The following is a 25,850-nucleotide window of genomic DNA, read 5'->3' as shown; positions in this document are numbered from 1 at the left end:
AGTATTATTAACTGCAGTCACCGTGTTGTACCTCTCTCATTCTTTTCGCTAAACAGGTAACTGGGGTCCCCATTTGATCATTGTCCCCACCAGCGTGATGTTGAACTGGGAGATGGAGCTGAAACGTTGGTGCCCCAGCTTTAAAATCCTTACTTACTATGGAGCCCAGAAGGAGAGGAAGCTCAAGCGGCAGGTTTGCTTCCCCATGTGATTGCTCCCTTCCCCTGTTGATGTTTCCTATACTTTTAGGCCCTTTCCTCAAATGAGTTCCTTTCCCTTCCCTTTCTGTTACCCCATTCTGCTCCTGGGACTTTTCTCCTTTCTCCCAACATGATTTCTGTCCCCTGAAGATCTTAGGATGTCTTCTTTTTGCTCTTTCTTTTTACCCCACTTTCTGCTACTTTCTCCTGGTACTGCAGGGCTGGACCAAGCCCAATGCCTTCCATGTGTGTATCACATCTTACAAGCTGGTGCTGCAGGACCACCAGGCCTTCCGCCGCAAGAACTGGCGCTATCTCATTCTGGATGAGGCTCAGAACATCAAGAACTTCAAGTCTCAGCGCTGGCAGTCATTGCTCAACTTCAACAGGTGGAGATGGAGATGTCTGAGATTCATGGGAGGGTTGACTTGGCCTGCCGGGTGGGATTCTTGCACAGTTGGGACTTTGCTCACCATCCTCCCTGTAATTCCCTGTCTCTTTGCAGCCAGAGACGCCTGCTCCTGACAGGAACACCCTTGCAGAACAGCCTCATGGAACTGTGGTCCTTGATGCACTTTTTGATGCCCCATGTCTTCCAATCTCATCGCGAGTTCAAAGAATGGTTCTCTAATCCCCTAACTGGCATGATTGAGGGCAGCCAAGAGTACAATGAAGGTCTAGTCAAACGCCTTCACAAGGTAGGGCCTGTACCAGTTTGTCAAGGGCATTGGGAATGGCAAGGAACTAAGGGCAATACCCAGAAAACCCTTAGGAAGAGGGAAGTCAGTGCTAGGCTGAATTACCCAGTTGTCAAACTGCAGTGTTCCAGTGACTTAACTCATTGCCAGATTGAGTGACCCCATCTTAGTCATTATTCTGCTTGTTTTCTTTAATGGTAGCATTTCTGCTTTTATTCTTTGAGTAGAATGATAATGCTGATCAGTTCCTGGCTTGGGTTTCTCTTTACCTGACTTTCCACAATTACATAGTTTTGTTGTGTTCTCTTTTTCTTTTCTTCTTTAATTTTTTTAAATTTTTTATTTTTGGTCTTCTCTGGCTCCTCTTCCTTTGTCCAGTGTCCAGCTTTTAAATAACATCTCTCAGCATTCTGATCTTTACTTTTTTTTTGTCACCCAGTTTACTTATCTCATCGGCATACTGATTTATATAATTCCTTGACTCTCTAGACCACTCAACCTGTATTTAAATTTCTGATAATGTCTTTAATTGAAAGTTCCTCTGTTTTTGAAATTTTATTTATTTATTTTTGTTATCTGCCCCCAACCCCTTTGACCCCCATCTGATGGACATTTTTATACAGAAAACAATAAAAATTTCCCTCTCAGGGCTTCCCTGGTGGCACAGTGGTTGAGAGTCCGCCTGCCGATGCAGGGGACACGGGTTCGTGCCCTGGTCCAGGAAGATCCCACATGCCGCAGAGCGGCTGGGCCCGTGAGCCATGGCCACTGAGCCTGCGCGTCCAGAGCCTGTGCTCCGCAGTGGGAGAGGCCACAACAGTGAGAGGCCTGCGTACTGCAAAAAAAAAAAAAAAAAAATTTCCCTCTCAGCTTAGTGCCTCCAGCCTGACATTTTTGGAATGCAAGGGGCACTTCCCTCTCTCCTTAGCCCCTGGGGCTCAGCCCTGCCTTGGCAGCTGTCGCCTACCCTGCCAGAAAGTTCCTCTTGAACTCACTCTGTTATAAGCCAAACATCTCAAGCCTTATAGCCTATTATTTCTACTCCATTTTGGTCAGTCACACCATCAGCTTGGTAAATCAAACTATCAGTAGAAACCAAGATGTCTTCCTTAACTATACTTCCTCCTTTTTAAAGTTTTAAAATATTTTTAATATTATTTGTTCCCATTTTATTGAGATATTATTGACATATAGCACTGTATAAGTTTAAGGTGTACAACGTAATGATTTGACTTATATACATCATGAAATGATTACCACACTAGATTTAGTGAAACTATACCTCTTTATTTTCTCTTTTTTCACTTCTTCCATGTCAACTTGATGACTGTGTCATATCAGATTTTATCTCCTGAGATCTCAGATTTGTCTTTGGTTTTCTATGCTGCTGTCAGTGCCACAGATTTGTTCTCAGCTTCTTGGCTGGATTTACTTTCACAATCTTGTAAATTTACAGTTACTCCTTGGAACTGTAGTTTGACTCATCCCTTCTGCTTAGTTAGTTGCTCTGTCCTCAGTGCCTTCTTTATCACTTGTGTTGTGGTATTATCTTTATGTTCGTCTCTTTAATTATAATAAATTCCTTGAGAGGAGGGCTTGCATCTGATTCACCTTTGTGTGATTGGTTCCCGGCATGCTGCATGGCTCCATGAGTGTTTACTGATGGGCTAAGCCAGCGCTCTGCTGGTCTAGGCTGGGGTATAGTGCCCGCTGTTCTCCTGTCAGCCTCCTGCTTATTTGCTTTTAGGTTTTGCGGCCTTTTTTGCTGCGCCGAGTTAAGGTGGATGTTGAGAAGCAGATGCCCAAAAAATATGAGCATGTTATCCGCTGCCGGCTCTCCAAGCGCCAGCGCTGTCTCTATGATGACTTCATGGCACAGACCACGTAAGGGAGGACCGAGGGTGGGCCTGGGACCCTACAGTGGAGCGGAGGTGACTATCAAGATGTCCCATTTATTTCTCCTTTCTCCCAGAACTAAGGAGACACTAGCCACGGGCCATTTCATGAGCGTCATCAACATTTTGATGCAGCTTCGAAAAGTCTGCAATCATCCAAACCTGTTTGACCCTCGACCCGTTACCTCCCCCTTCATCACTCCAGGCATCTGTTTCAGCACCGCCTCTCTGGTGCTAAGGGCCACTGATGTCCACCCTCTCCAGGTAAGCAGTTGCCTCCGAGGTTATTGGCCCTACCCAACCCTGCACCTCTTTTTATGCTGGAGTCTGACCTTTTGCATACTTACTTGCCCTGGCACCTCAGCATTATTCCAGTTTCATTGTTTTCTAACTGTGTCACTTTGGGCAAGCTAATTATTAACCTTTAACCCTAAATTTGCTTGCCCTTCAAAACTGGGGTTATAAGGCCTATTCTGCAGTATGTTTGTGAGAATTGTGTTAATATTTTTAGAATTGCTTGGCATGTTAATAATGCTTAAATATTTTAACTATTTCTAAGCATATGGTACAGTGGCACTAAGTACATTCACATAGTTGTACAGCCATCACTATCATCCATCTTCAGAAATTTTTTCATCTTTCTAAACTGAAACTCCATACCCATTAAATAATAACTCCCCATTCTCCCTCTGTTCCCAGCACCTGGCAGCCACCATTCTACTTTCTGTCTCTATAAACTTACTATTCTAGGTACTTCATGTATGTGTGATCATACAGTATTTGTCCTTTTGTGACTGGCATATTTACTTAGTAGAATGTCTTCAAGCATGTGTAAGGATTTCCTTGGTTGGGTAATATTCTATTGTACATGTTCTTGTGTATGTGTATACATGTATGTGAGTATGCACATGTATACATTTACATACATAGAGACAAATACCACGTTTATCTGTTCATCAGTGGACACTGCAGTTGTTTCCACCTTTTGGTTACTGTGAATAATGCTGCTGTGAGCATAGGTGTGCAAATGTGTGTTTAAGTCCCTACTTGCAATTCTTCTGGGTATATATACCCAGAAATGGAATTGCTGCATCATATGATTATTCTATTTTTAATGTTTTGAGCAACCGCTATACTGATTTCCATAGCAGCTGCACTATTTTACATTCCTACCAGCATTTTGCAAAGGTTCTGAGTTCTCCACATCATTGCCAACACCTGTTTTCTGTGTTTTTGATAACGGCTGTCTCAGTAGGTGAGGTGGCATCTCATTGTGATTTTGATTTCCCTAATGATTAGTGATGTTGAACATCTTTTCACGTGCTTATTGTATATTTTCTCTGGAGAAATGTCTGTTTGAGACCTTTGCCAATTTTTATTTTTATTTTTTCTTTTGGCCACGCTGTGGGGCCTGTGGGATCTTAATTCCCCGAGCAGGGCTTGAACCTGGTCCCTCAGCAGTGAAAGTGCAGAGTCCTAACCACTGGACCGCCAGGAAATTCCCGCCAGTTTTTAAATTGGATTGTTTGTTTTTTTTGTTGAGTTGTAGGACTTTGTGTGTTCTGGATGTTAGCCTCTTACCAGATACATGATTTGCAAATAATTTTGGTCCTAATCTGTGGGTTGCCTTTTCACTTTATTAATAGTGTCTTTTGATGCAGTCTAATTTATCAGTTTTTTTCTTTTGTTGTCTGTGCTTTTGGTGTGATATCCAAGAAATCATTGCCAAATTGGCTCCTTTGACACTATGCTCTTGTGTTCCTTCTTATGTCAGCGGATAGACATGGGTCGATTTGATCTCATTGGCCTGGAGGGTCGTGTCTCTAGATATGAGGCCGACACATTTCTACCCCAGCACCGCCTTTCCCGCCGGGTTCTGCTAGAGGTGGCTACTGCTCCAGACCCCCCACCCCGGCCCAAGCCAGTCAAGATGAAGGTCAACAGGTACCAGGGCCGAGGAATAAGGAAGTGGGTTCCTAGAAAAAAGTGGCTGCAGCTGGCTGGGGGGAATTGGGGTGGAAAGGTAAGAGTTGGAGGCTAGGCTGGAATGTTCATATAGATGGATGAAAAATACTTGGAGGAATTGGGGGATAGAATAACCAGAAGATGGTTTGGGGAGAGGCCCTTGTGTTTGTCACTGATTTTTTTTTTTCTCCCTCCTCTCTCTGCTTCGTGCTTTTTCTTTTTTCTTTTTTTGCTTTGTGCTTTTTGGTTATCGGATTTCTTTCCCTCTTTCTCCATTGGGTCTTACCTTTTCCTCCTTTGCTTTTATAATCTGTTTTTCTGCCTCATCTTCCTTATTAATTTCTTTTCCTACTCTTCTCTCTCCCTCCTTCCCTACCCATCCCCTTGTTTTTTCCTCGTAGGATGCTGCAGCCAATGCCCAAGCAAGAAGGCCGGACAGTGGTGGTGGTGAACAGTCCACGGACTCCCCTGGGCCCTGTCCCAGTCCGACCCCCTCCAGGCCCTGAGCTCTCAGCCCAGCCCACCCCTGGCCCAACCCCCCCAGTGCTGCCAGCACCACTGATGGTGTCGGCCTCGCCTTCCGGGCCCCCACTCATTTCGGCATCCCGGCCTCCTGGCCCTGTTCTTTTGCCCCCACTGCAGCCAAACGGTGGGCCTCTTCCCCAGGGTGAGTTCCAAGGGAGCCAGGATGCTGGGGGATACTTCAGGCAGATTGTTCAGATTGGGGGAGAAGTAATGAAATTAGTGTTTGAGGAGCTGGGTTGGAGACAGGGGTGTGGTGTCTGATGGGCTACAAGGGATTGTGTATGGAGGTTTCTAGGACCAGGCTGAGGCTTTAGTCAAGGTCTATCTGATAGGTGTTTGCTTTGTGTTTACAGTGATGCCATCCCCTCTGGGGGTCTTGAGTGGGACCTCACGGCCTCCCACGCCAACCCTATCCTTGAAGCCAGCCCCACCTGCTCCTGTTCGCCTGAGCCCTGCCCCGCCCCCAGGCTCCTCCAGCCTGTTGAAGCCCCTTACCGTGCCACCAGGCTATACCTTCCCTTCTGCTGCTGTCACCACCACCTGTACCACCACAGCCACAGCTCCCACCACGGCAGTGCCAGCTCCTACTCCTGCTCCACAGCGCCTCATCCTGTCTCCCGATATGCAAGCTCGCCTGCCCTGTAAGTTCCCAGGGCTCTGTGAGGGTGAAGAACTTGAGATGGGAGGAAAGCCTACATGCCATGGAGCTGGAGAGGAAAAGCTCAGGACCATGAGTGTATCATGGTGACTAACATATATTAGGTATTTTGCCAGGCATTGGTAATTCATAATCGAGTAAGAGCCCTCAAGTAGTTCACAGTCTCTAGTTGGGGAGATGATCCATAGATGAATAAATAGTGGTAAGCCTAGCAGTAGAAAATTATTTGGGGTAAAAGGGCAGTGTAGAGGAGGCAGGTGGTGATTAGCTCAGTATGGTGGAAAGCTGTTAGAGGATGTAAAGGAGATTGCAAAGCAAACAGGTGGGATTGGAAGGAGTAGCATGTCAAAAGCTCAAAGGCTGTAGGTGGAGGCTAAGCTTATTGGAACATGGTAAGTTGAGGGGGAGGGTTGGAGAAACTGGAGACTTGTGCCTCATGAAGGTCTGTGAAGTGAGTTTGAGCAGAGTGAGCCCCATGTACATTAAGCCTTTTCTTTATTCATAGCAGGTGAAGTGGTCAGCATCGGGCAGTTAGCCTCACTGGCACAACGGCCAGTGGCTAGTACAGGGGGAAGCAAACCTCTCACCTTCCAAATCCAGGGCAACAAGCTGACTTTGACTGGTGCGCAGGTGCGCCAGCTTGCTGTGGGGCAGCCCCGCCCGCTGCAAAGTAGGTAAAACCCACCCCCTGTCCTGCCTTTTTCCTCCTCCTCTTTGTCCCTTTGTTTTTGTGGCTCTTTTCAGATGTCAGCCTTTATGTTTCTTTCCCTACCTTTTGGTGGGTGGGGCCAAGGGGAATGGTTGGAGGGGGTCTTTTGATCAAGATAGGTATGAGTTTATTCTGGAGAAGTTATTCTCTCTTCGTTCTTTCTCTCTTGCCTCTGCCCTCCTCCGGCTGATAGCTGCTTCTTTCTTTCTTTCTCTCTTCCCTTAACCCAGGGAATGTGGTGCACCTGGTGTCAGCAGGGGGGCAGCACCACCTCATCAGCCAGCCTGCCCATGTGGCCCTCATCCAGGCCGTGGCCCCGACCCCTGGCCCTACCCCTGTCTCTGTGCTGCCTTCTTCGACCCCCAGCACCACCCCTGCCCCCACTGGCCTCAGCCTTCCGCTTGCTGCTAACCAGGGTGAGGCTTCTGGCCTTCCTACTTACTTAGCCCTGCTGGCCTTGGTCCTTCCAGGCATGCCCTGGGCTACTGTCTGTCTAGCCTTCCCTCAGTGTTGTTTTCCTTTGCCAGTATCTCTGATATCTGTCTGCTACCCTCTCCTGCCCTTGGACTTCTTCCATCCTTTGGGTCTCTTGTTTCTTTTCTACCTTCCCCTCAATCTAGCTTCCTCTTGCAGTGCCACCAACCATGGTGAATAATACAGGCGTGGTGAAGATTGTAGTGAGACAGGCCCCTCGGGATGGACTGACTCCTGTTCCTCCGTTGGCCCCAGCACCCCGGCCTCCGAGCTCTGGGCTTCCAGCTGTGTTGACTCCACGCCCCACATTAACCCCTGGCCGGCTACCCACACCTGCTCTGGGTACTGCCCGGGCTCCCATACCCACGTCCACTCTGGTGAGGCCACTTCTCAAGCTGGTCCACAGTCCTACGCCTGAAGTCAGTGGTGAGTTCAGGTGGCTGAGGCCACAAATTTTTGTCAGGAATGGAGATAGGGTGGCCCAGAGGGTTTCTAAGTCACAGTAGATCCTTTCGTTATCAGTATACTGATGTGCATTAGCCCCCAAAATGGTCTGCTGAGCCCTTGCCTAATTCCAAGATACATAAGTTGGAACTTTGGAGGGAAAGGAAATGTTGAATTGTTAGATTCCTTGAATCTTTGACCTCATGGTGTGGGAGTGAAGGTTTTCTGGGAAACAGGTGAAGCTTGGGGGTAAGGGAAGGGGTGGGACAGGGTAATAGAAGGAGCAAGAAAAGAATTTGGGGGCTAACTTATTCTCTGTCTCCACAGCTTCAGCACCCGGAGCTGCTCCTTTGACCATCTCTTCTCCTCTCCCCGTGTCATCCTCACTACCTGGGCCAGCCTCTTCTCCAATGCCAGTTCCCAACTCCTCTCCCCTTGCTAGTCCTGTGTCTTCTACAGTCCCAGTTCCAGTATCATCTTCACTCCCCATCTCTGTCTGCACAACGCTTCCGTCCCCAGCCTCAGCTCCACTCACCATCCCCATCTCAGCCCCCTTGCCTGTTTCGGCTTCAGGCCCAGCTCTGTTGACTAATGTGACTCCAACACTGGCAGCGGCTCCTGGACCTCCCTCTTTGGCACCAGTTGGGGCTTCTCCATCAGCGTCAGCCTTGACTCTAGGTTTGGCCACAACTCCAACCCTGTCCCCATCTCAGGCACCTGGTCACCCTCTGTTGTTGGCTCCAGCCTCTTCACATGTTCCAGGGTTGAACTCAGCCGTGGCCCCAGCATGTTCACCTGTCCTGGTGCCAGCTTCTGCTCTGGCCAGTCCTTTTCCGGCAGCATCAAATCAAGCTCCAGCTCAGGCTTCCCTTTTGGCTCCAGCACCTACTGCATCTCAGGCTCTAGCCACCTCTCTGGCTCCCATGGTGGCTCCACAGACAGCAATCCTGGCTCCTTCTCCAGCTCCTTCTCTGGCTCCTCTTCCAGTCCTGGCTCCATCACTAGGTCCTACTCCTGTACTGGCTCCATCGCAGACTTCGGTTCCACTTCTGGCTTCATCATCTACTCCAGGAACTCCTTTGGCCTCAGCTTCCTCACTGGTGCCAGCCCCAGCTCCTGTGTTGGCTCCATCATCAGCTCAAACTATGGTACCAGCCCCAGTTCCGTCACCTCTCCCAAGTCCGGCTTCTACGCAGACACTGGCTTTACCCCCAGCTTTAGCATCCACTCTTGGCGGATCGTCTCCATCTCAGACACTCTCTTTGGGAACTGGGAACCCCCAAGGTTCTTTTCCAGCTCAGACATTGTCATTGACTCCAGCAGCATCCCTAGTACCAGCTCCAGCCCAGACACTGTCTTTGGCACCGGGACCACCACTGTGTCCATCTCAGACGCTGTCTTTGGCTCCAGCACCCCCTCTGGCTCCAGTTTCTCCAATGGGCCCGGCCCCAGCTCACACACTGACTTTGGCTACGGTGTCGTCATCTGCTTCACTCCTGGCCCCAGCTTCAGTGCAAACACTGACCTTGAGCCCTGCCCCAGTGCCGGTGCCCACCTTGGGCCCAGCGGCAGCTCAGACTCTGGCACTGGCCCCAGCCTCAACACAGGCCCCAGCTTCCCAGGCATCTTCCCTCGTGGTTTCGGCAACCGGTGCCGCTCCCTTGCCTGTCACCATGGTATCCCGGCTGCCTGTTTCCAAGGATGAGCCTGAGACACTGACATTACGCTCTGGTCCCCCCAGCCCTCCCTCCACTGCTACCTCGTTCAGTGGTCCCCGACCTCGACGCCAGCCCCCACCACCACCTCGTTCCCCTTTCTATCTGGTAAGTTTTACTGCCTCAAAGGAGAGGGAACAGGAGATTGAATTTCTTTGGAGTGTTGCTACAGAGTGGATGGAACAAAATAATGTCACCTTTATCTTGGTAAATTACGAAGCCTAGTTTTGTGGACCTAATACTTGAATGTCACTGGACAAAGCCCTTCCCTGGGCCTTTACTCTTATTTGTAAAATGGGAAGAATAATCCATGTCCTACTTTTCACAGAGGAAGTAATTGAGGACATAATGTGCTTTTAAAACTATTAATCACTGATGTGTTCAAGGCTTTCTTGTTACATTTGGTCTCTTTGGTTCTTGCTTACTCTTTTGAGTTAGTGTTGGCATCTAATTGCCCCATTTTACAGATGAAACTAGCCTACTAAATGATCTTTTAAAATTTATACAACTTGTGAGAACACAGATGTGCTGGCTCCATTGCTTTCTCTTCTTCCCCACAAGAGGCAGTCCTCAGAGACAGGAGGATTTTTCTCAGTTGCTAAAACTGTCACCATTAAGTATTTGAACTTCTAGGGTAGAAAGGACACCACGGAATACAGTTCCCTAAAGATCATGAGCGTTTGACTTTGACGGTCATTTGCTGTAGTTTTTTACCTCCATGGTGATTAAGTGGGAAATAAAAAGAACTCTGTCCCTTCATGAGCTTTCTGGTAGCCATTTTTTTCTATCATATATATAGTTGTATATATATTTGGTTAAATAAAAGTTGCAACTCAGAGTAAGTAACCCAGGACCTAATAATGAGAAAGATCTAGTGAGTCCTTCCAGGCCCTCTTGTCTTTTTCTCACTCTGATAATAGAGCTGCTTATTCTCGGCCCCAGTCCCCCACCCTCCATCTTTGCCACTTGCTTCCACCTTTGGTCTTTCTCTAATTCTGCCAGGTTGGTCTGGCTTTTTGGAAGTAGAGAGAGGAGAGCCTAGATCCTAGCCCAAGGGTGCAACCCCATGGTCTGTGTTAAATTTTCATTGCTCTGCAAGTAGGTAGCAGCTTCTTGATACTTTTCCTTTAAACAGTTTGAGATATAAATCACATACCATACAGTTCACCTATTTAAACCATACAATTCATTGGCTTTTAGTATATTCACAGAGTTATGCAACCATGACAACAATCAACTTTAGAACATTTTCATTGCCCTAAAAAAAAAGAAACCCCGCACCCTTAACCATCATCCCTGACCTTTCCATCCCTCCTAGCTCTAAGTAACTTGTATCTGTAGATTTACTTATGGAGTTATATACGGTTTTTTGTGACTGGCTTCTTTTACTTAATATTTTTGAGGTTCATCCATGTTATGCTATAACTGACATATATATATGTATATATATCAGTACTTCATTTTTTAAAAATTGTTGAATAATATGCCATTGTATGAATATACCACATTTTATATATCTATTCATCAGTTGATTGGGGGACAATTGGTTTGTTTCTTCTTTTTGGCTGTTATGAATAATGCTGCTGTGAACATTCATGTATAAGATTTTGTATCTTTTCATATATGTTCGGTTATATTGGATGTAAATTTAGGAGTGGAATTAACTGGGTTATGGTAACTATGTTTGACTGTTCGAGGAACTGACAAACTGTTTTCCAAAGTGGCTGTACCATTTTACATTCCCACCAGCGCTTGTGAGGGTTCCAGGTTGTCTACATCTTTGCCAAAAACTTGTTATTATTTGTCTTTTTTGATTATAGCCATCCTAGTGGGTTTGAAGTGGTATCCTGTGGTTTTTAAATATTTATTTATTTGGTTGCGCCGGGCCTTAGTTGCAGCGGGGGGCTCCTTAGTTGCGGCTCCAGGGCACTGCAGTTGCAGCTCGCCAGCTCCTTAGTTGTGGCATGCGAACTCTTAGTTGAGGTATGCATGTGGGATCTAGTTCCCTGACCAGGGGTCGAACCCGGGCCTCCTGTATTGGGAGCACAGAGTAGAGTCTTATCCACTGCACCACCAGGGAAGTCCCTTTTGTGGTTTTGATTTGCATTTTTCTGATGGCTAATGATGTTGAGCATCTTTTCAGTGGTTGTTAGCCATTTGTATATCTTCTTTGAAGAAATGTCTATTCAGATCCTTTCCCTTTTTTAATTGGGTTATTTTATTCTTTTCCTTTTTGTTATTGAGTTGTAAGAGTTCTTTATTCTGGATACAAGTCCTTTTTCAGGTAGATGATTTGCAAATACTGTCTCCTTTGCTGCTACTTAATGAGAGCTGGCCTTAATGATTTTTCCCTCTGCTAGGATGCTTTCCTTCCTCACTTATTAGACCACCAGGAGCCAAGAGGTCAAGCTTAAGGTAGCAGTCAGGAAGGGAGATTTGGGACACTGCTTTTTTTCAGGACCATCTTGTAGGGTCCAGTCTCCTTCATTATTTGTTCATTCTAATAACATATTTATTGAAAGCCTACTTTGTGCCAGATACTGAGTTGGATACTGGATGGTTACAGTGAGGGGCTTACAGTTTAGTGGGTAGAAGATGTTAATCAAAGAATCCTATACATGTAAAACTACAAGTGTGATAAGTGCTACAAAAGAGTTAGGTGGTTTTATAGCCTGTGAAACTGGAAGCACAAAGATGGGAAAGGATTGGGTCAAAGTCATACAGGTATCCTGTCAGCCAGGGCACTCCCCTTTTCTCTCTCGGGGTTACCTAGATGTCTGGTTAGCTGTTCCCATCCCACCCCATTCCAGTCTGACCTTGGACAAAAACCTACCATGGATTTGATTAGCCTCTCTGTATCCTGGTCAGTGATTTGAGGAGGGATTTTAATAATTGTTTTGGATCTACTGCAAGAAGATAAATTAACTTGGATATTCTGGATTTAAGTGTTATATGGGAAAACTCACGCAAATCATCCATTCTATAAGTTTGTCAAACATATGGATCTTAATTTTGAATATTCAGGCACCTGCTTTGGTAGCATACAGGGAAGATCAGTTTTCTTTTGTGGAGAAGTTATTTCATTTAACATTGGGAAAAGAATAACTCCCATTATTGACAATTTGGAAGAACTAAAATAGTGTATTGTTGAATCTTATGGTTTCCAAAGATTATGTTTAATTCTGGGCGGAACTGCCAGATTTTCTATAAGGACGCTGATCACTTTTTCTGTGTTTTTCTCCTCTTATCCTCAGGACTCTCTGGAGGAAAAGCGGAAGCAGCAGCGGTCTGAACGCCTGGAACGGATTTTCCAACTTAGTGAGGCTCATGGGGCCCTGGCACCCGTGTATGGGACTGAAGTCTTGGATTTCTGTACCCTGCCCCAACCTGTTGCCAGCCCCATCGGCCCTCGTTCTCCTGGCCCCAGCCACCCCACCTTTTGGACTTATACCGAGGCTGCCCGCCAGGCTGTACTGTTTCCCCAGCAACGACTAGACCAGCTGTCAGAAATCATTGAGAGGTTGGCAGGGCTAAGTGCTAATGGGAAGTGGGTCTTGGGGCCTCTGAGTGGATATAGTGGTTAGGGCTGGTAAAGGTGCTAACTTCTGGGGCCATTCAGAGTTCCATATTTTATACTGCTTGCCTTCTTTTTACAGGTTCATCTTTGTCATGCCTCCTGTGGAGGCACCTCCCCCTTCCTTGCACGCCTGCCACCCACCTCCTTGGCTGGCCCCTCGTCAGGCAGCCTTCCAGGAGCAATTGGCTCGTGAGCTCTGGCCCCGGGCTCGTCCTTTGCACCGTATTGTGTGTAACATGCGTACCCAGTTTCCTGACCTGAGGCTTATCCAGTATGATTGTGGTGAGTTCTTTGGCCAGTGAGGGTCTCTTGACCTCTTTTCTTGTCTTAGCCTGAAGACTGTTACATCAAAGGGATGCTGTACATAAGGTCTCTGTGGATTTCATTAAACATCAGATAGTCTTTTAGGTTATGCTTCTGGGTGAGATGCAGAAATGTAGGCCTCATGATAGATTCTTGGCATTCATGAATTTGACTTTGATGAAAGTTGAAAATGTTTGCTAACTCATTTATTCAGTGATTATTTTGTGAACATGTTACATCATTTGGGATACAATGGCAAATGCCATAGCACAGCGTGGAGTTTTCAGATTTATGGGGAAAGGTGTGTGGTGGTATAAGACTGCACAGTAAATAGTAGATTTTGGGGAATTCCCTGGTGGTCCAGTGGTAGGACTCCACGCTTTCACTGCTGAGGGCACAGGTTCCATCCCTGGTTGGGGAATTAAGATCTCGTAAGCCAGGTGGCCAAAAAAAAAAAGTAAATAGTAGATTTTGTTTTGGGGAAAGATTTGAACAAGGATGCTTGTCTTTTGAATAGAATCTTATCTTGGCTGCAGGTAACAGAAAACCAACCAACGGTGACTTAAACCACAAGATAATTTATTGTTTACTAAATGAGAAATGCCGAGAATGGTGGTATATGGCTGGTTCAGCAGCTTAGTGGTATCTTCATGGACCCAGGACTTTACCTCCTATCCTTAGCTTTTATCTTTTTATTCTAATGGTTATTTCTTCATGGTCTTAAGATGGCTGCTATAACTCCAGGGAGCACACCAGTGCTCCAAGCAGGAAGCAAGGGGTTGAAATAAAACACTCGCAAGTCTTTCATTTTTTTCTGGGAAAGAAAGCCCTCCCAGTTGACTTTGATTCAAAATTTATTGGCTCAGATTGGGCCATATGCCCATCCTTAGAGTAATCACTGACAAAGGGAAAAAGGAACTGTGGCTTATTTAGAACAATAATGATTCATTTTCTGGGGTTGGTTTGGCGTGCACCTTCCGTGGGAATCAAGGGATCTCTGCCAGGTGTCCATAGGATTAGTCAGGTTCTGTTAACCGAGAATGGCTGTTGGACAGTAGCGAATAGTTTCTGCCACAACTGTGCACAGGTATTTCTATAGTAATATGTTTGCAGATTTCTTAAACGTCTTAGAACATAAGAAAGTCAGCAGAATTTTTATTAATATGTGTTCAATAAATATTTTAGTAAAAAGATAATTTTATAACATTTGAAACCATTCAGAATAGGTGAATTGAAAGTCTTTGTTAAAAGTGTTCAAACTGATTGAATCACTATTTTCATGTTTGATGGGAGGTTAAACTACATAACCTCATAAGATCCTGCCTCTCTGGTTCTTATCTCAGTGACCTTCCATCCAAGTGAGCTATGACATCAGTGGATTTGTTGATGTTTATCTTGTGAATGGCTTGTGCTGCAGCTGGTATAACTCAGTGTAGTACTTGAAGGCCTTTTCTTGCTCATACACCATTGAGGATTTCTTTTTTCCCCCTGAGGGCCTGTATTACCCTACCCCTAGTTAGACTGAAAGAAGTCAGATCCAAGACAGGAGCAGACTGAAGAGGAAGAACCCTTAAGGGAAGAAAATATATAAAGTTAAATATTTTTGATTCCCCTGGGTTGATCGAAACCCTGGCGTAAAACTTGATCTTTCAACTACACAGGCTTCCAGTGCTGTGTTTTTCTCACTCCAGTTTATAGCTAGCTCCCTGTACCCCTTCATATCTCTTTAGGAAAGTTGCAAACGTTGGCAGTGCTGTTGCGACAGCTCAAGGCGGAGGGCCACCGGGTGCTCATATTCACCCAGATGACCCGAATGCTGGATGTGTTGGAGCAGTTTCTCACCTACCATGGCCACCTCTACTTGCGTCTGGATGGGTCTACTAGAGTTGAACAGAGACAGGTAACCCAGGCATCTCCAGCCCTTAGAGGCTCGCCTCAGCTCTGTCTCCTTTTTCCAGGGTTCAGAGTCCCAGGAGGGGCCCCCACTAAGCCTTGGTGTGTTTTTGGGGATATGTCTCCCAATACTATTTTTTTTTCCTTTTCCTCTAGGCCTTGATGGAACGATTCAATGCAGACAAACGCATATTCTGCTTCATCCTTTCAACTCGGAGTGGGGGTGTGGGCGTGAATCTGACGGGGGCAGACACTGTTGTTTTTTATGACAGCGACTGGAATCCTACCATGGATGCTCAGGCCCAGGATCGCTGTCACCGAATTGGCCAGACCCGAGATGTCCACATATATAGGTATTGCCTAGTCTCCCCTTACCTTACTTTCCCTTTGCTAATAGGGTTTTATTGATGTATTTGTCTGTTTATACATGTCCTTTATCACCCCCTAGGCTTATCAGTGAACGGACAGTGGAAGAGAACATCCTAAAAAAGGCAAACCAGAAGAGAATGTTGGGAGACATGGCAATTGAGGGAGGCAACTTCACCACAGCCTATTTTAAACAGGTACTAAGATCTTCCAGTCTGTGCAAGAGAGAACTGCTATGCCTGTAGGAGTTACTACTGCTTATTAAAAAGGATGCTTTGGTCTCCACAGATCTGCCTCTTCAACTAGTGGTGCTTCTGAGACTACTAAGAGCTATCAGCTTCATAGCTATAGACCTGGGACTAACATTCCGTTGGCTCTGACACTTTTCATATGTTCTTTCCAAAGCAGACCATCCGAGAGCTGTTTGATATGCCTCTGGAGGAACCATCTGGCTCATCTATACCCTCTGCCCCTGAAGATGAGGAAGAGACTGTGGCCAGCAAGCAGACCCATATCCTGGAGCAGGTGAAAAAAGAGTGGGCAGGGACTTCACTGGCCATCCAGTGGTTAAGACTCTGTGCTTCCACTGCAGGGGGCACGGGTTCGATCCCTGGTTGGGGAACAAAGATCCCGCCGCAGAAAAAGAGTGGGCAGTCCCTAGAGTAGAGCTAATGGTTGTAGTGTGTGTTGTCTCTCAGTCTTTTGAGTTTGTCCAAGGGGAAAGAACTATTTCTGCTGCTTCCCAGATTACAGTTGGCCTTTGATAGTTGTGAGTAGATTGTTTATTGGTTCACATGATTTCATAGATAGAACACAGGATATGGAGTCCACGGTTCTAGGTTTGAGCTCCAACAGTGCTTCTTTATTTTGGGCGGTACGTAGGCCTCTCACTGTTGTGGCCTCTCCCGTTGCGGAGCACAGGCTCCGGACATGCAGGCTCAGCGGCCATGGCTCACGGGCCCAGCCGCTCCGCGGCACGTGGGATCCTCCCGGACCGGGGCACGAACCCGTGTCCCCTCCATCGGCAGGTGGACTCTCAACCACTGCACCACCAGGGAAGCCCCAACAGTGCTTCTTAATAGTGTTCGTTAAGCCACATCCATTTAATCTTCTGAGCCTCACTTCCGAGTTTTCTGAAATGCTAAATTAGAAGGAAGTAACTGAAGGTTAAATAGCATAGTGGATGTAAGAAGTGCTTTGTATATGGTGTAAAACTCTCATTTCCCAAACATTAATGCATACTAGAATCACTTGGAAGGCTTTAAAAAAGATTGATTCCTGGGTCCCATCTCACAGTCTACTTAAATCATGATTTTGAGTGGTGAGGTCTGGGCATTTGTATTTTTTCAGAAGTAGACAGGTGTTTAGGAACTGTAGGTGTGGATTATCATGGAGAAATTTTCCCCTACCAAGTGCCTTCCTCTCATGCTCTAGGCTACTTCCCTCAGTGACTTTGCTGTGATCTCCCTGGATATTCATCTCAGGGGAATGATCATATGTTAATCTGTTGTCATGAGGCATCTCAGTGCAAAAAAGAATTGTGGATTATTTTGTATTCAAAACTTCTGGGATTGCTTTTTTAAAGAGATTTGAGGCTTACTTGAATGGAAAGTAAGTGGAACTAGAGGTCTCTAAGACAGTTATTTTGTCCCTGGTGGCACTCCTGGTTGAATCTGTTCCATTCTTTGTGGACCACTGTGTTGCTTTGGTAATTTTGGGGGCTCAGAAGAGAGTTGAGTTCTGATGTAAATCTGGTTTGGTGTAAACGTGGCCTCAAACATTTGCCAGAATCAAATCACAGGATGTAAAGTTCTTTAATTCTCATGGTTATTCTTCCCCACACCCTCATAGGCATTGTGTCGGGCAGAGGATGAAGAGGATATCCGTGCGGCCACCCAGGCCAAGGCTGAACAGGTGGCTGAGCTTGCAGAATTCAATGAGAATGATGGGTTTCCTGCTGCTGACGGAGAGGAGGCTGGTCGGCCTGGGGCTGAAGATGAGGAGATGTCCCGGGCTGAGCAGGAAATTGCTGCCCTTGTAGAACAGGTCTGTGTTGGATCCACTAGTTCTCAACCTCACCCTCCACAACTCCTTCCTCTGGACTCTGCGACCTTCTTTCTGTCTTCTCTGGTGAAAATATTCAAGGGTGATGGGCCCTGGGCACCAGGTCCCTGTGTTCATCATCGCTGCTCTTCCCCACAGCTGACCCCCATTGAGCGCTATGCCATGAAATTCCTGGAAGCCTCACTGGAGGAGGTGAGCCGAGAGGAGCTCAAGCAGGCAGAAGTGAGTATGGGGGTGGGGATAGAAGTGAAGTGGCTGCTTTCCATCCACTCCCCATGCCTCTTGCCTCCCTCTGACCACTCATTGGGCTCTGTTTTTGGTAGGAGCAAGTGGAAGCTGCCCGCAAGGACCTGGACCAAGCGAAGGAGGAGGTGTTCCGCCTACCCCAGGAGGAGGAGGAGGGGCCAGGGGCTGGGGATGAGGTTTCCTGTGGGACTGGTGGAGGCAGCCACCGGCGCAGTAAGAAGGCCAAGGCCCCCGAAAGGCCAGGGACTCGCGTCAGTGAGCGTCTTCGTGGAGCCCGGGCTGAAACTCAAGGGGCAAACCACACTCCTGTCACATCCATGCATCACCCCCGCAGCACCTCTACACCCCCCCGCTGCAGCCCTGCCAGGGACCGAGTTCCCCGGCCAGCGCCTAGGCCTCGACCCACTCCAGCTTCAGCTCCTGCTGCAATTCCTGCCCCAGTCCCTGCCCCAATCTCTGCCCCAATCCCCATTTCAGCCCCAAATCCAATAACCATGCTTCCTGTCCATATCTTGCCTTCTCCCCCTCTTCCTTCTGCACAGATTCCTCCCTCTTGTTCTTCTGCCTGTACCCCTCCTCCTGCCTGTACCCCTCCACCAGCTCATACCCCACCTCCAGCCCAAACTTCTCTCTTAACTCCTTCCTCCCCTCTCTTGCTTGGTCTACCTTCTGTGCCCATTTCCCCACCAGTCACCAACCTCCCCTTGGGCATGGGGCCTGAGGCAGAGCTGTGTGCACAAGCAATGGCATCTACTGAGTCCCTGGAGCTGGCTGATATGGCCAGTTCCGAGACTTCCCCAATTACTCTTGTGCCCCCTAAGGATCTGTTGCCAGTTGCTGTTGAGATCCTGCCTATGTCAGAGAAGAACCTTTCTCTCACCTCTTCTGCACCTAGCCCAAACCTGGCAGCTGGCAGCGTCCCCAACGGTCAAGAGCAGGAGGTGCCCGAGCCTGCTGAGGCGACCATCCTCTCAGTGCTGCCTGATGGTGAGGAAGTGGCCGCGTGTCTGAGTGAGAGCAATAGGCTGGAGCTCCCACCCTCAGCAGCATCTGATGAGCTACTTCAGGAGCCACTGGAGGCTGACAAGAACTCAGAAGAGCTGGTGGAAGCCCAGACCCCAACGTCTACCCCAGAGAAACCACAGGAACTTGTTTCAGCTGAGGCCGCAGCCCCATCAACCTCATCCTCGGCCACCTCCACACCTGAGGGTCCTTCGCCTGCCCGGCCCCCTCGGCGTCGCACCAGTGCCGATGTAGAAATTAGGGGTCAGGGGGCTGGTCGGCCAGGGCAGCCTCCAGGTCCCAAAGTGCTTCGCAAGCTGCCAGGACGGCTAGTGACTGTGGTAGAGGAAAAGGAACTGGTGAGGCGACGGCGACAGCAGCGGGGAGCTGCCAGCACCCTAGTGCCTGGGGTCTCTGAGACTGGTGCCAGCCCGGGAAGCCCATCTACCCGCAGCATGTCGGGGCCAGAATCCTCACCTCCCACCAGTGGTCCCTGTGAAGCTGCTCCCCCATCCACACTGCCCACCCCAACCCAGCAGCCCTTCATAGCTCGCCGTCGCATTGAGCTGGGGCTGACTGGTGGGGGCAGCCCAGAAAATGGAGAAGGGGCACTACTTGCCATCACCCCTCCTGCTGTGAAACGTCGCAGGGGGAGGCCCCCCAAGAAGAACAGGTCTCCAGCAGATGCTGGGCGAGGGGTGGATGAGGCACCTTCATCCACCTCTAAGGGAAAAACCAGTGGGGCTGATTCAGTCCCTGGGGCTGAGACCCTTATTGTTGCGGAGCCTGTCCTGGCACCCCAGCTTATTCCTGGGCCCCAGCCTCTTGGACCCCAGCCAGTTCATAGACCCGAGCCTGTCGTCCTATCACCTGTGGAGAAAAGAAGGCGTGGGCGGCCCCCTAAGGCCCGAGATTTGCCCATTCCTGGGACCATTTCCTCTCCAGGGGATGGCAGCTTAGAGAGCCGGACACAGCCACTCCCGATACCGCCACCCCTGCCACCGCTCCCACCACTCCTAGCCTGTCCCACTGCTACCGTCGCCAACACTGTCACCACTCTCACCATTTCAACATCCCCACCCAAGCGGAAGCGGGGCCGACCTCCCAAGAATCCACCGTCACCTCGGCCCAGCCAGCTCCCTGTCTTGGACCGCGACAGCTCTCCTGTCCTTGAGAGCTGTGGATTGGGGAAGCAGCGGCAACCCCAGGGCCAGGGGGAGAGTGAGGGTAGTTCATCTGATGAGGATGGAAGCCGCCCCCTCACCCGCCTGGCCCGCTTACGTCTTGAAGCAGAAGGAATGAGGGGACGAAAGAGCGAAGGGTCCATGGTAGTGGCTGTAATTCAGGATGATCTGGATTTAGCGGATAGTGGGCCAGGCGGGTTAGAATTGACACCTCCCGTGGTCTCATTGGCTCCAAAACTGCGTTCGACCCGGCTGCGTCCAGGGTCTCTAGTTCCCCCACTAGAGACTGAGAAGGTGCCTCGCAAACGGGCAGGGGCCCCAGTTGGCTGTGGTCCTGGGCTGGCAAAGCGGAGCCGCCTGCAGCCCCCAAGTCCCCTGGGGCCTGAGGGTTCAGTAGAGGAGTCTGAGGCTGAAGCCTCAGGTGAGGAGGAGGAAGGGGATGGGACCCCACGGCGCCGGCCTGGCCCCCGCCGGCTTGGTGGGGCCACCAACCAAGGGGACCAGCGTATCTTGCGCAGCAGCGCCCCTTCCCACTTGGCTGGCCCTACCATTAGTCACAGAGGCCGTAAAGCCAAGACGTGAGTGGGCTGCCCCCCTTCACCTAGGCTTTCTGCCATGGCCCCTCTCCCTCCATGACCAGGCCTGACTCTGTTAACCACTACTTGAAGTCTTTTGAGGGGGGAATCCTCCAGGGAGACATAGGGGCCTTCTCCCTTCTTTCCACCAAAGTAGGGGGTAGGCAACTGGTTGTCATGGAAACGGGGCTCTTCACATATCCCCTTCCCTTCCACCCCACATGGCTGGGCAGTGTTAAGGGTGGCAAGATAGTCTTTGTCCCCACCCCCTTGTACTTGATTTCCCCAGCTATCTTTCACAGCCCCCCACCCTTAGGGGAAGGGGGAGGGGCTTCTCTACAATGAGTTTTTTTCTTTTTTTCTTTTTTTTTTTTTTTAAGAAGAAAAAAATAATAAACTTAGTTTCTGTATGAGCATCCGCGTAAGGAGGCTTCTGATTTTCTGGTCTGGTGGAGGGTTGGGTGGGAACTTGGGTATCAGTTTTCTCTTCTCTCTTGCTCTTGCTAAGACCCTAGTACCTGATCTCTAACTCAGAATTATGTATCTTTGAGGCAGAAATCTCCACGCAAGAAGAGGGAAGAATGGCAAATCTTATCTGGTAGGGTACCTTTCCCTAAAGTTTCAATTTTAAGTCATTCAGACTCATACTTTTCCTCTCCTACCTTCTATTCCCTTGGTTGCTGGACTTTCCTTGGGAGCTATCTGATGCCTCAGACTTTTCCCTGCTTTAATCCCTCTTGCTCAGGTGCTTTCACTCCCTTTCCAGAAGGCAGGCATTCTACCTCCAGTTACTCCATCTAGCCAGACTGGTTTGAATCAGCCACACCCCCTTCCGAGCTTCTGGGGCTCTTCGGATGGTGGCTGGCCACCCAACCCCACCCCTGGGCTTGGCTTGGAGCCCTGAGTCAGCTCCATCTGCACCCAAGCCAAATCAAACCTGAGGCAGGAGCCGAAACTCACAGTTCCTCAAGGCCTATAGCCAGGTAAGAGTCCCCATTTGTTTTTACATTTTCTCTCATCTCAATTCCCTGGACCCTCTCCTTGTGTTCTCCCCTGATGACTGTACTGTGTTCACCTCATCTCAGTTCTTTACTCACATCCATTCTCCTGCAGCTTTGTGGCACATATCATTCTTGGCTCTTGCCTCTTCTCTTTAACCTTTCCTATTCTTTGTTACTTGTGTTCTGAGAACTGCAAATGTTTTCATTTTGTCTAGGGTGAAGGGGAATGGTTGGGGATGAAGGTAGAAAGGCAGTTTGATGCCAGGGCTCTGAGGGCTTGGGAAATAGGGAGATGAGAAATGATTAAGTAGGGCATCATTATGCAGGTTTCCGTGTGGCTTATGAGGTCATTTGGACTCAGTGTTAATCTGATTGTGTTGTATGACCTGGGTTAAATGGAGAGAGGAGGTGGAAGGGAGTCAGCATAGCAAGGGAGGCTCTGATTTGGGGAGGGTGAGGTGTTTCTGAAGTTGAGTTTCCTCAGCTACAAGGAGAGCTTACATGGGTACTTTTCCCCTACTTTCCCCCATCCCCAGCACTGTGTTTTCACATGAAATGGCTGATTTCCTTAAAGTGGAGTACAGGACCTAGGATGCCATTCTCTGATTCCTCCTTAATATTTGAGGGCAGCCTCTAAGGAACTTCAGGGCCCTTTGAAATACATTTTTAAATCACTGAATTAGGTAGTCTCAGACTCCTAGCAGTTTTTGAGATTCTGTGTTTTTCTACTGCCTCTCAGCATGCACCTGTCATTTTGCTTTTCCCCACTTGCCAAAACAGTAAGTAAAACAGATAATGCTACATTCACACCAGCTTGCCTTTAAAGACTGGGAACCTTAGGCTGAGGAAAAAGGATTCCAGACACTCATTTCCTCTCAGTCTATGAGTCACTAGGGGAATTCCCCAGGTAAGGCAGCATTTCTGAGAGTTCGACTAGGCCGTGACACAATCAGAGAGGCAGGTAGAGTCTGAGCAAGACTCTGCCAGGGGTTCAGTTGTTGGGCTTACAAGTATCTTGACTGTATCGCCTACAGGTGATGGAGGACGAGGAGAAGGCAGTGGAGAGCTTGGTGAGCAACACGGAAGCTGCTCGTTCTCCATCCCCCATTCGCTGCTGCTCGCTCCGCCTCCGCTACTTGGCAGCTACTAGCATTATATGTGGCTGCTCTTGCCTGGGAGTCGTGGCCCTTGTGTTTGCCATCAAGGTGAGGAAAGCAATTCCTATGGAAGCAGGGGTGTGGGTGTAGTAAGGCAATGGTTCTGTATACCCGATCTATCTATATTGATCAAACAGTTAATAAGTACCTGCCAGAGCCTGGCTGTGGGCCTGGTGCCAGAAATAGGAATAAGACATGGTTCCTGCCGTCAAAGGGCCCACAGTCTAGCAAAAGAGATGGCTGTGAAAATGGGTAATTATTAATGGAATACAGCTCATCAGTACTATGATAGAGGAAGCACAGTGTATTCCAGGAGCTATGTATGTGTATATATATGTATGTAAGTACATGTACGTGTATAATAGAGTAGGTGAACAGGAAAGGCATCCTAAGGGAGTAAAAAGAAAGTAATCTTAAAGGATGAGTGAATAAGGGTAAAAGCGCATTCCAGGCGAAGGGAGCACAGGCAGCCTATACAAAGGCAACCTGGACTATTAGTTCAGCGTGAATGAACCAGTAAGGAACAGTGAGAGATGAAGCCAGAGGATCCAGATTCCCAAGAGCCTCCAGTGCTGTGCTTAGGAGTTTCAGCTTTATCTGGGAAGTACTGGGGAGCCTTTCAAGGATTTTTGCAAAGGAGAATGACATGGTCAGATTTGTGTTGTAGTTAAGGTCTACTCTCAAGGCCTATACAGAGGATGAATGGGAAGGGGCAAGACTCGGGGCAGCCGAGCAGTAACTAGAACAATCTATAGGAGTTCGGAAGAAGCTATGAAGTTTTTGAGAGGGCTTCACCATTTCAAAACATCTAACAGAAACCTCATGTGTACCTTTTGGAATTTCCTCGACCCTAGCTGTATTTTTATCAGAAACTGTTTTCTTATCGTCATAATTTCTGGATTTCATTAGGGCAAAATCATAAAAAGAATCCTTAATGAAAAAGATGAGGCCCATTGGGCTAATGAGAATGGAGTGTTGTTTGGTTGGACATGAGTGAAATACTCCAAGATTGGTCACTGTTTCTTGCCAAGAATTCCAAATTCTGAATGAATCTGAAATGAGTAGAAAAGGATGGGGAATAAAATGAAAAGTATTTTTCCGTATGTGATCTTCTGAGCAAACAACAGCCATCCTGAAAAGGAGGCAGAGCAGAGTGGGTACCTTACTTTGCAGTTGAGACATGAGAGTTAGAAACTGGAAAGGGAGGTGGAGGGTTTGGGTGTGAGATTTTGAGCCAAGATGAGGATGTAGGATTGGAGTGGGGCAGAGGGCATTTTGGGGCAGAAGCAGGGGGAGAACCTAACCAAAAACCTGCCCCCACAGGCGGAAGAGCGGCATAAGGCAGGCCGGTTGGAGGAGGCAGTGCACTGGGGGGCCCGGGCCCGGAGGTTCATCCTGGCCAGCTTTGCCGTCTGGCTTGCTGTCCTTGTTCTGGGCCCGCTGCTTCTATGGCTGCTCTCCTACGCCATCGCCCAGGCTGAGTGACCCTAGCTGGCCTTTGCTGAGAGTCAGCCGAGACATCCTGAATCCTGCAATGCGGCATTGCTAGGGTCTGGTGCCAACAATGGTACTTCCTGGCTGGAAGGATGGTGCCTCTCTCAAAGGGCTTTGGAAGAGAGAGGCAGCAGCTGAGACTGATGAGGGGAGGTCAGCCTGCTCTGTCCTTTCAGTGCCCACCATCCCCTATTCCCCCCAATCTCCTCCATCCTAGGGGCCTCTAGGAGGTGGGATTGAAGCCCAGGCCTGATTTTATTAGTATTTGTTTTGTAATAAAAGTCTTTTTTAGTGGCGAAATGCTCCTGTCTAATTGTTCTTCCCCTGCTTTTCCCTGGGCCCTTAGTGAGAGCCAGACTGGACATCTGACTGATGGCAGAAGCCTGCATCTCCCCTTACCTAGGGGCTTCAAGAGGAGGAAAGGATTTTTTTCTCCCTTTTCCTTCTTCTTCTGGAAGTTTCCCTTCTTGGAAAGACCCAAACTTCTCCCTTACCTATCAACAGAGACCCTTAGGCCGCAGAGGAAAAGTCGTAGCAGCAGCTACTAGTTATTGAGTGCTTACTATATTCCAGGCTGTGTGCTAAGCATTTTATATTTCTTAACTTCTTCAGTCCTCAAAATCACTCAATAGTAGGTACTACTGTTTTTATTTTATAGTTGAGGAAACAGGCACAGATTATCCAAGGTCACACAGCTAGTAAGTGGCAGAGCTGGAATTCAACCTAGACAGTTAGTTCCAGAGCTGAGAGAGGAGTGAAAGGATTGGATAATAGCAACCACCACCCCGTATGTAGAAACTTGTATGATTATAATGAATTTTCATATCCTTTATCTTGGGCCTTGTGATAATATTTTAAACATTTTTAAAATTGTGAGGTACACAAAGCAAAATATCCAAAACAGAATAGACAGCTCGATAAGTTAACACAAAGAAAACATCTGAAAAACCACCATTCAGTCAATGTAACCAATTTAACATTGCCAGCACTCCAAAGCCTCCTTTATACCCCTCTCAATCACTACACCTTCGTTTCTTCCCACAGGTAACTTTCTGTTTGTTAGCCACACGTATTCTGACTTCTAACAATGTAGTTTAGTTTTGCCTGCATTTGAACACTATATAAATGGAATCATATGTATTCTTCTTATGTCTTGCTTCTTTTACTTAACATTGCTTGTGAGATTGATCAATATTTGGTGTAGCTGTAGTTTTCATTACTGTATAGTATTCCATTATATGACTATATTACAATTTACCGATTTTCTGTTAGTGGACTTTTGGAATGTTTCCCATTAGGATATTATGAATCATGCTGCTTTGGACATTCTTGTACATATTTTTTGAAGTACATGTACCCTGGGAATGAAATTTTGGGGTGATTTCACCAGCAGAGAGACCAACAGAGCACCTAAAGGAATTAGAGATGTTGCACGATGAAGATTAAAGGGGAAGGAGGGGCACATGATGGTGGTTTTCAGTGTTCCAGAGTGTTTCAGGAAGGAAAAGTGAAGGGAATCCATTGTTGGTCCAGAGGTTAGAACTACAACAATGGGTAGAAGCCATATAAACAGCAGTGGTTCTGAACCTTGACTTCACAATGGAACCTCCTGGGGAGCCTTAAAAAGTAACTTATGCCTGAGCTTTACCCCCCCAGAGATTCTGATTTAATTTGTGTGAGTTGCTGCCTGGGCATCAGGATAACT

General features: G+C 47.9%; 2 protein-coding genes across 7 annotated transcripts in view; both read left to right on the top strand.

The window, feature by feature from the left end:
* SRCAP (Snf2 related CREBBP activator protein) overlaps positions 1-20,907 on the top strand; it is a 32,381-nt gene extending 11,474 nt beyond the window's left edge. For 5 of the 6 annotated variants that reach the window (XM_089895877.1, XM_089895875.1, XM_022588239.3 and 2 more), the window contains exons 14-34: positions 57-193; positions 420-589; positions 706-898; positions 2,646-2,782; positions 2,871-3,057; positions 4,568-4,737; positions 5,160-5,425; positions 5,637-5,924; positions 6,447-6,611; positions 6,881-7,066; positions 7,284-7,550; positions 7,896-9,391; positions 12,538-12,803; positions 12,940-13,142; positions 14,894-15,063; positions 15,213-15,409; positions 15,505-15,619; positions 15,828-15,947; positions 17,274-17,468; positions 17,625-17,708; positions 17,810-20,907. In XM_089895877.1, coding sequence (XP_089752003.1) covers positions 57-193; positions 420-589; positions 706-898; positions 2,646-2,782; positions 2,871-3,057; positions 4,568-4,737; positions 5,160-5,425; positions 5,637-5,924; positions 6,447-6,611; positions 6,881-7,066; positions 7,284-7,550; positions 7,896-9,391; positions 12,538-12,803; positions 12,940-13,142; positions 14,894-15,063; positions 15,213-15,409; positions 15,505-15,619; positions 15,828-15,947; positions 17,274-17,468; positions 17,625-17,708; positions 17,810-20,500 — 7,703 coding nt within the window. In that variant the 3' untranslated portion in view covers positions 20,501-20,907. The remainder of the gene's footprint in view (positions 1-56; positions 194-419; positions 590-705; positions 899-2,645; positions 2,783-2,870; positions 3,058-4,567; positions 4,738-5,159; positions 5,426-5,636; positions 5,925-6,446; positions 6,612-6,880; positions 7,067-7,283; positions 7,551-7,895; positions 9,392-12,537; positions 12,804-12,939; positions 13,143-14,893; positions 15,064-15,212; positions 15,410-15,504; positions 15,620-15,827; positions 15,948-17,273; positions 17,469-17,624; positions 17,709-17,809) is intronic. The other variant, XM_089895878.1, reaches the window with a different exon arrangement.
* Positions 20,908-21,016: 109 nt separating this feature from the next.
* Positions 21,017-24,445, top strand: TMEM265 (transmembrane protein 265). Its single transcript, XM_022588283.3, has 3 exons — positions 21,017-21,476; positions 22,529-22,699; positions 23,975-24,445. The coding sequence occupies exons 2-3, from the start codon at positions 22,532-22,534 to the stop codon at positions 24,134-24,136; spliced, it is 330 nt and encodes a 109-aa protein (XP_022443991.1). The 5' UTR covers positions 21,017-21,476; positions 22,529-22,531; the 3' UTR covers positions 24,137-24,445.
* The last annotated feature ends 1,405 nt before the right edge of the window (positions 24,446-25,850 follow it).

Source organism: Delphinapterus leucas, chromosome 15 (genome assembly GCF_059928025.1).
Source record: "Delphinapterus leucas isolate spDelLeu-1000000601 "Yukka" chromosome 15, BTC_Dleu_Yukka2, whole genome shotgun sequence".
Taxonomy (NCBI): domain Eukaryota; kingdom Metazoa; phylum Chordata; class Mammalia; order Artiodactyla; family Monodontidae; genus Delphinapterus; species Delphinapterus leucas.
The sequence above is the reverse complement of the archived record's forward strand: the minus strand, read 5'-3'. Positions and strand labels throughout refer to the sequence as shown.

Bases quoted from the DNA above. Each gene is read 5' to 3' on its own strand.
- TMEM265 (XM_022588283.3), top strand. From the start codon at position 22,532: ATGGAGGACGAGGAGAAGGCAGTGGAGAGCTTGGTGAGCAACACGGAA. The intron at 22,700-23,974 runs GTGAGGAAAGCA...CTGCCCCCACAG, and splicing joins CCCTTGTGTTTGCCATCAAG to GCGGAAGAGCGGCATAAGGC.